Source organism: Triticum urartu, chromosome 7A (assembly GCF_056163025.1).
Source record: "Triticum urartu cultivar PI428250 chromosome 7A, HENAU_Tu73, whole genome shotgun sequence".
NCBI classification, from domain to species: domain Eukaryota; kingdom Viridiplantae; phylum Streptophyta; class Magnoliopsida; order Poales; family Poaceae; genus Triticum; species Triticum urartu.
Window position 1 is genome coordinate 202,885,161 of NC_141879.1, and position 13,168 is coordinate 202,898,328.

At 45.7% G+C, this 13,168-nt stretch overlaps 2 protein-coding genes across 2 annotated transcripts in view; one reads left to right on the forward strand and one right to left on the reverse strand.

The window, feature by feature from the left end:
* Positions 1 to 13,168, reverse strand: part of LOC125521305 (uncharacterized) — a 200,933-nt gene that overhangs the window by 20,848 nt on the left and 166,917 nt on the right. The window lies entirely within an intron of this gene.
* LOC147959007 (uncharacterized) lies at positions 5,058 to 6,016 on the forward strand. The gene is made up of 2 exons (XM_087537974.1): positions 5,058 to 5,862; positions 5,970 to 6,016. The coding sequence occupies exons 1-2, from the start codon at positions 5,097 to 5,099 to the stop codon at positions 6,014 to 6,016; spliced, it is 813 nt and encodes a 270-aa protein (XP_087394100.1). The 5' UTR covers positions 5,058 to 5,096.

Sequence of the window (13,168 nt, forward strand, 5' to 3'; positions counted from 1 at the left end):
TCCCCGGCCGCCTGATAACTGACAACGTCCTTATTGCACATGAGAGTGTGCATGCAATGAGAAGAAGGAAAAAAGGGGGCAATTCAGTGTGTGCGATCAAGTTATACATGATGAAGGCCTATGACCGTGTCGAATGGCACTATCTGCAAGCCATCATGCTCAAACTTGGATTCGGTATGGATTTTGTTCACCTTGTCATGAAGTGTGTTTCCTCAGTCAGATTCTCAATCCGTGTCAATGGCGAGCTTCTTCCTTTCTTTTCCCCTTGAAGGGGCTTAAGGCAGGGATGCCCAATGTCCCTGTACCTATTTTTGCTATGTGCAGAAGGCCTTACATCATTATTGAATCGTTTCGGTGGAGAAGATGCAGACAAAGGCATAAGGGTCAGCTACTGCTTGCCCTGGGTCAACCATCTCCTCTTCGCGGATGATAGTCTAATTTTCATGCAAGCCAAGGAGCAAAGTTCTCAAAGATTGAATGAGATCTTGATAATTTATGAAGAAGGCTCGGGCCAGGCAGTGAATAAAGAGAAAAGCTCAATCTACTTTGGCCCAAACACTCCGGTTCCGGATAAGTCGTTGCTGAAACAAACTCTGAATATTTCAGTGGAGGCATTCAGTGAGCGCTACCTTGGTCTACCAACCGCCGTGGGTAGGATCACAAGAGGCACGTTCGATCACATTGGGGAAAGGATCCGCAACAAGCTCCAACCAGGGTCAGAACGATTGATTTCTTGTGCTGGACGGGAAGTACGCATCAAGGTGATCGCCCAAGCCATCCCAATGTTCAGTATGAGTTGCTTCAAGTTAACAAGGAAGGTTTGCAAGAGCCTGGCCTCTTGCTTAGCGAAATATTGGTGGAGTAGTTCCCTCGATCGCCGATATTTGCACTGGAAGGCATGGGACTCTCTATCTAAGCCGAAAGCGCAGGGCGGGATGGGTTTTCGGGATCTTGAGATGTTCAATACAGCTCTCCTCAGGAAACACGGATGGAGGCTATTGACAAACCCAAAATCCCTTTGCGCTCGAGTTCTTAAAGGAAGATACTACCCCACGAGTGATTTTATGCAAGCCACAGCTCCTCGATATTCCTCTTCAACTTGGCGCGCTATAATCACTGGGAGGGATGCCTTGCAGATCGGTCTTCTCAAACGGATAGGAGACGGCTCTACGGTCTCCATTTGGCATGACAAATGGATCCATGGAACTTTATCTATGACGCCCGTCTGTAACATTGGCAATGATCAGCTGAATGTGGTGGCAGACCTCATTGACCCCAGTAACTGGTCATGGAGGGCTGACATGGTTCGTGGAAATTTCATACCCCTAGATGCATATGCTATTCTTAATATTCCACTGAGGCAGGGAGGAGGTGATGATTCTTTGGCATGGGCTTTTGAAAAATCGGGTTGCTACACTGTAAGATCAGCGTATCGTGCTCTAATGACTCGCAACGAGCAGCTTGCTCTAAAGGAAGGGATGACTACCGAATCCTCAACGACAGACAAATAGTTGTGGTCTCGTTTGTGGAAAATCAAGGTCATACCAAGAGTGAGAGTTTTCTGGTGGAGGGTACTACATGGCATTCTTCCAGCAGAAGCAACTCCTAAACACCGTCATATTGCCACGGTTAGTACATGCAAAATATGTCTTCACACTGACGAAAATATGATGCATACCCTACTGGATTGTTCTCATGCCAGGCAGTTTTGGGATGTAGCCCCCGAGTGGTTGAATATCAGAAGGCCGGTACTGCACCCACTAACCTGGTCAAGAGATATCTTGTGCGATCATATGTTCTCAGAGTCAAAGAGAGCTACTCTAGTGACTGTAATGTGGGTGATTTGGACCTCACGGAACAACATCACCCACGACAAATCTGCATACAACTCTATACAGTCTCTGAAAAGGGTAAGGGAGTCGCTTGCAGTTCTCGAGTTGCCGCGTGATCACGCCCGGATTCTGCCTGGTCATGGTTGGCGTCCACCTGAGATGGGATGGATGAAAATAAACACCGACGGAAGTGTTGTGATGGATGCAAGGAGGGGGGAGTAGCTCGGTCCCGATCATCCCTCTTAGCGGCATGGTGCAAACCCTACCCAGGGGTCACGAACCCGCTCATAGCCAAAGCTCTTGCTATACGAGATGGAGTCATCTTCGCTCATCTTAGGGGCTATACACAAGTGGTACTGGAGTCTGATAATTTGGAGATTGTGAATCTCTGGAACTCGCGTCACACCTCTCGTGCGGTGGTGGCGCCTATCTTTTCTGAAATTGGGGAGCATGTTCCTTCTTTTGAGTCTTTTGTAGTTCAACATATTGGTAGGGCAGCCAACGTCCCTGCTCATCTTTGTGCGAAGCAAACAAGCACATTAGATATTATAGAGTGTTGGATTGACACTACCCCAAGCTTTCTTGTAACTAGCCTCTTAGCAGACTCTGCTGGAGGTGTTGATGTTGAATAAAGAGCTCCCAATTTACCCGCAAGAAAATACTATATCATAAACATTAAAGTACAAGTCACATAAAGACCGACATGAGAAACTTGAAAAGACACTAGAATGTCTCTGCGCTTGACACCAACGCACGTCACCTGCTTCCGGCACCACCATAGCAGCCATAGAAAGAAAAGAAAAAATGACGGATCGCCTTCTCACTCGAGCTCGACGTGGCTCCATCGGTGATATGCAGCTTTGCGGACCTCCAAGGTGGCTCGCTAAAGACGAAACAATTACCGTTGAACGAATCAGACAGGGGCAATACCCTGGACACGCCATCGAACTTCAGATCTGGCACCCCCACATGACTAAGACGTCGGAGGAGGAAACCATACCTGCCATCCACGAACCACGAGCCCAACACATGCTCCGTCTTTCAAATGTCGTCGATGCAGACCACAATCTGCATCTGCTCCTTGACTACCTTGTTGGTTTTGATCTGACGGCTTAATAGACCAGTTAGATCTATTGGTCTAACAAAAAAAGGGAAAGATACCGATAATGAAAAGGCCCCATGCACCAACGTACGTGGGATTTTTATCCCAACTAAGGCGCCATGATCGGGGGCACCCAAACCAACTAATGGTTTAGGTCCCCTGTCGGCAGCGCTAGATAAAAGGGGGTATGGGAGAGGGTTGGCAGCCTGCGCGATCACAATTCTCGTATGGTTTCACTCCCCTTCCGATATTATCTCACCCCATCCGATCAGGGGAGCACTGCAGTGATGGGAAGACCTACTCCAGTCGCCGCTGCCGTCCCCGACCAGTCCCGGTGGCGTCCTGAAGGAATCAGGACGTCGAGGAGAACCTCTGCTTCGACTACATCACCCCTGCATCACGCCTGCACCAAGCAGGCGATCATGTCCAGTCTCGTGACATGTAAAGGATCTCTAAACCCTTCTCTATTCATGTTTATTGGGTGAGCAAGATGCAATTTGATTCTGCTAATGGCATCCCATAGATGCATAATTACTCCAACAATGGTATCAGTCGCCAATTTTAATTGCAATAGATCCCTACCTTGTTGATCAGTAGATCAACATAATGTTTAGATCAATGACATGTTTAGGGTTTTAGGATCAAAATTGAAAGCTTTAGCCCCTGGTTATCCCAATACGCATGCTACTTTTTTATGCCCTCTGTACATCATCATGTTGTTTTCTAATTGCTACAGATTAAGTACTGTTATCTTTTAGTCAATCAATTTTAATTAATCTAAGTTAAGATCTAATGCTCACTTTCATGTTAAGTTGATTAAAATTGATCATGCTTAAGTATTGTTTCCGTATGCATTAGCAAAATATTATGCAGAGGGATACACGCAAGTCAATAGTAGCAACCCCTCATGTTTAAGAACCCTAGAATTCATCCCCAAATCGTAAGAACCATAATTCTGTAATTAGGACTGTTTCCCCCCAAATCAAGTACTAATGGACACAAATTGGAGAAGAAATGAGGAGAATCCTCACCTAATGTGCCGCGTAGCCGCCTCTTCCCTTCGGGGCCCGCACAGCGCCCACCGCTGTGCGAGGGAGGAGACGCCGCGACGCCGTCGTGCCCTGGCCGACGAGCGGAATGCTCCTGCGCCTTGCCGCCGCACTTACGAACGCGTGCGTGTACGGGCCGTCGCCCTGCACGTCGCCATCGACCCCTTCATGCCGCGGTGGCCGGCGCCCCACTTGCCTCCTTGATGTGCCATGTGCACGGACGCTAGCAGCCATGCTCGACGAAGGAGCACGCCGGACGTCGTCCATGACATGCTGCTCCGGCGAGCGCATCCACCGCGCCGCCATGGACGGCACGCCTTTTGGGCCGTCGTCGAACGCCGTCGCTCTGCCAAGAGAGTGAGAATCGGGGAGGAGAGGAGGAAATGGTCTAGGGTTTGACTGGGCCACTGCTTTTGCTTACTTGCGGGGCGACCCGAGCCGTCGGCTCGATCCGACGACTGAGAGCATCGCGCAGCTCCCTGCTGGGCCGGCAGGCGCTAATGGGCCACTTTCGACCGTGGGCTGCGGCCCAGGTTATGTTAGTCCAGCGAAAAAGAACTTCTTCTGGGCTGGGCCGTTTTATGTGTAGCTGTGGGGATTTCGGGCACATATCTTTTGGCTATTTTCTGTCTTTTCCAGTGCACTTTAAGTTAATACATATTATGTTTTTGCACTGTTTTTAGCCAGAAAATATCTGAGATAATAATGAATTAAAACATGTTATTATTCTGGGTAAAATTGAACCAACGAGATATTTTATTCAGGATTTATTATGTGTTTGCATGATGAATTTTTTTAGACATCAAAAATAATGATATTTTACTTATGTTGATGTCTAAATTGAGAATGAAATGACTCTGATTTTAATTCGGACCAACGTTGTTTTATTATTATGAGTCATCACGTATGATATTTTAATTCCATGTTTTTTCTGCCCAACAGTGTTTTGACATGGAGTTGAAATTAATACATGGCATGTCTATTTTATTTTGCCAATGTAAAATTTCATATTCATGTCAATTACTCATAAACTCTTTCATGTCCATTACAGCTTCCGCTGCGTTCATTGTCCAACCATTGACAGGTAGTAACTTCCCTCGTTGGAAGAACTCGATGGAATTATGCCTAGTCATCCATCAGTTTGATTATGCTTTACGGGAGGATAAACCCGTGGCTCCTGCAGCTGGTGTCACGGGGAATGCTGAACTAAAGAAAACTTATGATTCCAAGATGGAGATATGGGAAAAATCAAATCACATTGCTATGCTTGTGATGAGATCATCCATATCACCTAACATAATTGGGGCACTGCCCAAGAAAGATACTCCTAAGGAATTCATGGCAGCCCTGGAGGAGCAATTCAAAGGCTCCAACAAGTTTTATGCGCAAGAACTTTTTCACAAGCTCCTTGGGAATTATAATAATGATGGTGATGTTAGGGCTCACATTTTAAAGATGGTGAATGATTGTAACAAATTGAAGGCATTACAATGTGAGTTGAATGACAATCTCCTTGTCATCATGATCTTGGACCCCCTCCCCGAAGAGTTTGATCAATTTAAGATTAACTATAACTCTCTTAAAGAGAAATGGACAATCGCAGAGATATCTCCAAGAATTGTCGAGGAAGAAGAGAGGATTAAGAGGCAAGGAAAGGACCAAGCCTTTTTGGTTGGCTCCTCCAAGAGAAAACACGATGGAGCAAGCTCTTCCAAGCAACAACCACAAAAGAAGTTCTTTAAGAAAAATTCATCAAACTCATATAAAGGAAAGGAGAAGATGGACGATAATCCTAAAGACAACAAGTGCAACTTCTGCAAGAATGAGGGTCATTATCAGAAAGACTGTCCAGAATTTCTCAAATGGTTGATGAAGAAAGGTACCGATGAAATTGCTTTCGTTGATGAAATGTTATATGTTGATTACTCTACTACCTCTTGGTGGATTGATTCAGGTGCAACTTCTCATGTTGCTAATTCTATGCAGGACTGAAATATAATCCAAACCATGGCAAGGGGGGAAAGAAGACTTAAGGTGGCAAATGGAGTCGAAGTTGATGTTGAAGCCATAGGGTCAATCACCTTAGAACTCCACACTGGCTTCTGTCTTCATTTAAATAATGTTCTTTATGTCCCTACCTTAAGTAGGAATTTGATTTCTGTCTCTTGCCTAGATGATAACATGTTTGAAAGCAAGTTTGGGAACAAACAATTTGTTTTGGATTATTGTAATAAGAACGTAGGCCTCGGTGTGAGACGAGGCCAATTATATATGTTATCATTGAATGATTCTATCCTGCATGTGAGTGATGTATGTAATATTGAGAAGAAATGGAAGGGTACGAGTACCTCTTCGAAATTGTGGCACCGTCGTTTAGACACATTTCGAGGAGGAGAATTGAAAGGCTTATTAAAAATGACGTACTCCTTCCATTAGACTTCTCTGATGCAGACAAATGCATTGACTGTATAAAAGGTAAATACACAAAACGATTAAGAAAGGAGCGGTAAGAGCCACGGGTGTCCTTGAACTCATACACACTGACATTGTGGACCCCTTAATGTTAAGTCTAGGGATGGTTTTGATTCGTTCATTACCTTCACAGATGACTTTTCTCGATATGGATATATTTATCCTATACGTGATCGATCGGAAGCTTTGGACAAATTCAAAGTGTTCAAAGATGAAGTTGAGAACCAACTAAACACTAAAATAAAAGTTGTATGATCAGATCGTGGGGGAGAGTATTATGGTAGGCATGCCCCTTATGGGCAAATTCTAGGACGTTTTGCTAAGTTTCTCTGTGAGAATGGAATTGTTGCCCAGTATTCAATGCCTGGTGAACCTCAACAAAATGGCGTGGCTGAACACCGAAACCGCACACTTATGGAAATGGTGCGAAGCATGCTCAGTCATGCAAGTTTACCAGTCAGCCTATGGATGGAGGTATTAAAGATGGCCGCACATGTGCTAAATCTCGCTCCTACTAAAGCAGCACCAAACACACCTTACGAGATGTGGACGGAAAAGAAACTGAGCTTGAATTACTTACGTGTATGGGGCTGTCCCGCTGAGGCTAGAATTTTCAATCCACAACTTACGAAATTAGATCCAAAGACAGTTAGTTGTTTCTTCATTGGATATCGTCATAGGGGAAAGTGATATCGTTTCTATTGCCCGGGTCACACCACAAAGTATGTGGAGACTCGACAAGCAGTATTTTTTGAGGATAACGAAGCCACCGAAATAAGGGAGGTCAATCTTGAGGAGAAACGGGTGTGTGTTCCATCCCCGACTATCCGAGAGATTGTTTTGCCACTACAAAGTGTAGTGACGTCTCATGCTAATCCTCAATCTAGTACTTCAGGTCCTGAGGCTGATGGTGATCCTGAAACTAATGTCAATCCAGAAGGTGAAGAGGATCACCAGTCGGGTAATGAAGATGATCCTCAGAACAATGATGCTCCTCCACCACCTCCTCCTGTGGGCAGGCCACGTCGTGAGAGAAAGAAACCCATATTAGATGATTATATCACATACATGATTGAGGATATGAATGATCTGGGAAAGGTGGAGGATCCAACCTCTTATAAGGAAGCCATTAAAAGCGAAAATTTGTCCAAGTGGTTGGTTGCCATGGAAGACGAGTTAAAGTCTATGGGCTCAAATGACGTTTGGGACTTAGTAGAAGTTCCCGATGGAGCTAAGAAAGTAGGCTGCAAGTGGGTCAACAAAACCAAGTATGATTCCAAAGGGAATGCCGAACAGTTCAAGGCAAGGCTAGTGGCAAAAGGGTATACACAGAGAGAAGGTATTGATTATAAGCAAACCTTCTCTCCTGTGTCAACCAAGGATTCTTTTAGAATCATAATGGCATTAGTAGCTCATTACGACCTAGAACTACACCAAATGGACGTTAAAACGACATTTCTGAATGGTGACTTAAAACAAAATGTTTACATGGCTCAGCCAGAAGGCTTTGTTGTGGAAGGGAAGGAACATTTAGCATGTCGTCTAAAGAAATCAATTTATGGCTTGAAGCAAGCTTCAAGAGAGTGGTACCTCAAGTTTGATAAAATTATCAAAACCTTTGGTTTCACCGAAAATGTTGTGGACAACTGCATATACGTTAAGTTTAATGGTAGTAGGTTCACATTGACATATTGTTGGCATGTAGCGATAAGGATATGCTACATGAGACCAAGAATTTTCTGTCATCCAGTTTGGATATGAAAGATCTTGGTGAAGCCTCGTATGTCCTCGGCATCGAGATTCATCGAGATAGGTCCAGGGGAACGTTAGGACTATCTCAAAAAGCATACTTTGAGAGAGTACTGAAAAAATTCAGTATGCATAAGTGCTCACCCTCACCTGGTCATATAGTTAAGGGCGATAAGTTTGAGACATTTCAATGTCCGAGGAACCAATATGAAACTGATCAGATGAAGTCGGTTTCTTATGCTTCAGCTATCGGAAGCATCATGTCTGCTCAAGTGTGTACACGCCCAGATTTATGTTTTGTAACCGGGATGCTTGGCAGATACCAATCAAATCCAGGACCGGACCACTAGAAGGACGCAAAGAAAGTCTTGTGTTATATGAAAGGAGCTAAGGATTTCATGCTTACATATAAAAGAACTGATAACCTAGAAATTGTTGGCCATTCAGACTCTGATTTTGCCGGGTGTGTGGATAGTATGAGTGTAACGCTCCGGATACGACTTTCCATATTCGTAACTTCGACCCTTGCCTTTTCCGGAGATGCGATATGATTTCCCTTTGTGGTTGGTTTTTGTTTTTTGTTTTGCATTTTTTTCATGTCATGCATTTCATATCATGTCATCATGTGCATCTCGTTTGCATACGTGTTCGTCTCATGCATCCGAGCACTTTCCCCGTTGTCTGTTTTGCAATCCGACACTCATACGTCCTCCGGCGCCCCCTTTTGCCTCTTTTCATGTGCGGGTGTTAAACTCTCTCCGAATGGCCCGAGATTTGCCAAGAGTCCTTGGTACACCACCGGTAGACCGCCTGTCAAGTTTCGTGCCATTTGGAGTCCGTTTGATACTCCAATGGTTAACCGGGGAACTGAAAGGCCCCGTGTGTGTTGCAGCCCAACACCCCTCCAAAGTGGCCCAATAACCCATCCAAAACCCCTCCATCCTCTCGGCCGTTCGATCACGATCGCGTGGCCGAAAACCGCACTCCATTTGGACACTCCTACCTCCTCCTAGCTATAAAAAGGTGATCCCCTCCGAAATCCTCGCGCAGATAAACCCTAGCAAACTCCTCCCCACGCCACCGGACACGTCCGTGCCGCGCCGGACTTGTCCACCGCCACCGCCACGTCGCTCCGACCAATGGGAGCACGACACGTCACCCCGCCGCCGCTCCCCTCCACTCGCGTCGCGCGACGTCACCGCCGCCAGCGCCCCACTTCGCCGCGCCACCCGGGGCCCAGATCCGGCCTGCCCTGGGGACGAACCGGGCCGCGCCGGGCCCGCCCTCCGCCGCCGCTCGCCTGAGCCGGTTCCTGCCTCATCCGCCACATGCCACGCCGGCACGCTCTCCGCAGCTCCGCCCGGCCCCTCGCCGGAGCACGACCGCCCGTCGTCGTCGGCCTCCGCTGAGCAGCCGTCGCCGGACTCGGAACCGTCCTCGTCCAGATCTGGTCAGGTGGACCAGATCCACCGGGTTCCCCATCCAAACGTGCGACCCCCATCCCGAATCCCTCCATCCCGGGTCGAGCCCGTCCCGCGTTGACTTTTCGCGGAGGTGAAATTCCTCTAAGTCCCCAGATCTGTGACATTTTCAAGCCATGTTCAACATGTCATAACTTCTCATCCGTAGCTCCGTTTTGCATGCATGATAATCAAAATGTTCATCTGGATGTGATCTTCATTTTGTTCCATTGTTCCATGCTTGTTTGAGTCCATCTTGATGCCCAAATCGTGGGTGCAAGAGTGCTATAAAATGTTAGGTTCTGATTCTTATCAGATTATGAGGATTTGTCATTTTTGCTACATTTGTTGTGTGCATCTTATGGTCATGAGCTCCATATGTGTTTTGGGCTATGCCATGCCATCTTTACAGGGGTGTATGTCATGTATTTTTATGATCAATGCGGTGACTAGCACAAGCATGCAAAATAGCTCTCATGATATTGCTAATTTCAAGGACTTAGAATTTCACTAAGTCATTTCCCTACTGTTATTTTTATGCCATGTTTTCATGTTGCTACAGTGAGATCCATGCTTCTTTTGAGTATGTTCAGTACGGATGATTTGGACATCTGATTGTGCTCTATCCATCCATGCCCCTGTTTACATTTATGGAGTGCCCTAGCATGACTCAATCTTGCTCTACTTTTGCTATAAAATGTTTCTGGAAGGTTGTTTACGTGTTAATCAATTTTGCCAAGGTTGTTGTAGTTGATCCATGCATGCTATGAGTTTGATCTTGCCTTGGTTAGTTTCATGATTATGTCTTCTTGCTATTTCTATGCTTATCTTGTCATGCAATGCCTTGTGGTGAGTGAATCGAGCGCGCAAAGAGGCCTTCGTAACTCTGTTTTTGCCATGTCCAGTTTCCTGCTAAGTCTGAATCTGTTAACGAAACTTGCTATGTTTACATGGGTGCCATCATATCTTCTGATCCTTTTTGGCTTATGGTCACTAAGGGACTTTTGTTCTATGCTTTGATTAGATTCATGCCATGCCTTGTATTGCTATGTTCTGTTCCCGTAGCATGTTGTTATCTTGCTCTAAATATTGCTTCCTGATGTTATTCCTGACATGTTAGTATTTTCACTAAGTCTGTGATGCTGATATCTTTGGCACTTTTTCCATGCTTTTTTGAACCTGCTATTGCATGAATTAGCCGTAGCTCCGTGTTCATATTTTGTCAAGCATCTTGAGTAGATCACGTCCATGTGCTTTTTTGTTATGTTGGAGTGCAGTAGCTTAGTTTCTGGTTGCATTCTAGATGGCATTGTGCTGTTAATCGCATGATTGTGCCATTATTGTTTTGCTTGCCATTTGCAAACCGTGCATCCGATTCCGGTGATCTTTATATCGATTTCGACTGAAATCAACTCATCTTTCCAGCTGCACACTTTGTTTTCCAAGTTGAATCCTGGTTCAATCTTTTCCTTCTGGAGCACGCATATGCATTGCATATCACATCCCGCATATCATGCCATGTTTTGCATCATGTTGCTTGCGCATTGAACCGTGGTTGATTGTCGTTTCATTTGATTGTGTTCTTGATTTGGGTAGAGCCGGGAGATGAGTACGTGATCGAGGAACCCGTCGAGTACGCTTACGAGGATCAAGCTTACGTCAACTCGGAGAACTTTGCAGGCAAGATGACCATACCCTCGAAATCACTTCTATCTTTGCTTGCTAGTTGCTCGCTCTATTGCTATGCCGCGATACCTACCACTTGCTATATCATGCCTCCCATATTGCCATGTCAAGCCTCTAACCCGTCTTGTCCTGGCAAACCGTTGTTTGGCTATGTTACCACTTTGCTCAGCCCCTCTTATAACGTTACTAGTTGCAGGTGAAGTTGGAGTTTGTTCCATGTTGGAACATGGTTATTGTTGGGATATCATTATTATATATTGTTTACTTTAATGCACCTATATACTTGGTAAAGGGTGGAAGGCTCGGCCTTATGCCTGGTGTTTTGTTCCACTCTTGCCACCCTAGTTTCCGTCATACCGGTGTTATGTTCCTTGATTTTGCGTTCCTTACGCGGTTGGGTTAGAATGGGAACCCCTTGACAGTTTGCCTTGAATAAAACTCCTCCAACAAGGCCCAACCTTGGTTTTACCATGTGCCACCTAAGCCTTTTTCCCTAGGGTTCTGCAGACTCAAGGGTCATCTTTATTTTAAACCCCGGGGGCAGTGCTCCTCTGAGTGTTGGTCCAAACTGGGCGATGTCCGGCTCCCCCTGGGCAACCAGGGTCTATGCCAACCCGACGTCTTGCCCATCCGGTGTGACCTAAAAACGAGATACGTGCGACTCCTATCGGGATTTGTCGGCACATCAGGTGGTTTTGTTGGTCTTATTTTACCATTGTCGAAATGTATTGTAACCGGGATTCCGAGTCTGATCGGGTCTTCCTGGGAGAAGGAATATCCTTCATTGACCGTGAGAGCTTGTGATGGGCTAAGTTGGGACACCCCTGCAGGGTTTTGAACTTTCGAAAGCCATGCCCGCAGTTATGGCCAGATGGGAATTTGTTAATATCCGGTTGTAGAAAACTTGACACTTAACTTAATTAAAATGAATCAACCGCGTGTGTAGCCGTGATGGTCTCTTCTCGGCGGAGTCCGGGAAGTGAACATGGTCTTGTGTTATGCTTGAACGTAAGTAGCTTTCAGGATCACTTCTTGATCACTTCTAGTTCACGGCCGTGCTTTGCTTCTCTTCTCGCTCTCATTTGCGTATGTTAGCCCCCATATATGCTTAGTGCTTGCTGCAGCTCCACCTCACTACCCTTTTCCTACCCATGAGCTTAAATAGTCTTGATCGCGAGGGTGTGAGATTGATGAGTCCTCGTGGCTCACAGATACTTCCAAACAGTTTCATGTGCCGATGATACCAGTGCAGATGACGCAACTGAGCTCAAGGAGGAGCTCGATGAAGATCGTGTTCGATTGTGTTGTTTCGTTTCCAGTTGATCAGTAGTGGAGCCCAGTCGGGGCGATCGGGGATCTATGCATTTGGGGTTGTCTTTATTTTGGTTGCGTAGTCGGACCTTGATTGTATCTGGATGATGTAATGCTATATTTATGTATTGTGTGAAGTGGCGATTGTAAGCCAACTCTTTATCCCTATCTAATTCAGTACATGGGATGTGTAAAGATTACCCCTCTTGCGACATGCCTACTATGCGGTTATGCCCCTAAGTCGTGCTCCAACAGGTGGGAGATATAGCCGCATCGTGGGTGTTTCAAGTTGGTAATCAGAGCCTTCCCCGACTTAGGAGCCCCCTGCTTGATCGAATCGTTGGTGTTGTTGAGTCTAGAAAAATGTTTTGAGTCTTATAGGATTATATATATCGAAGAGTAGGATTCTTTTTACTCCTCAGTCCCTTCGTCGCTCTGGTGAGGCCTCCTGACGTAGAGTTTTGACTCTTCTCTTCTCAAATTTCACTAATTTTTTTAGGATCACAC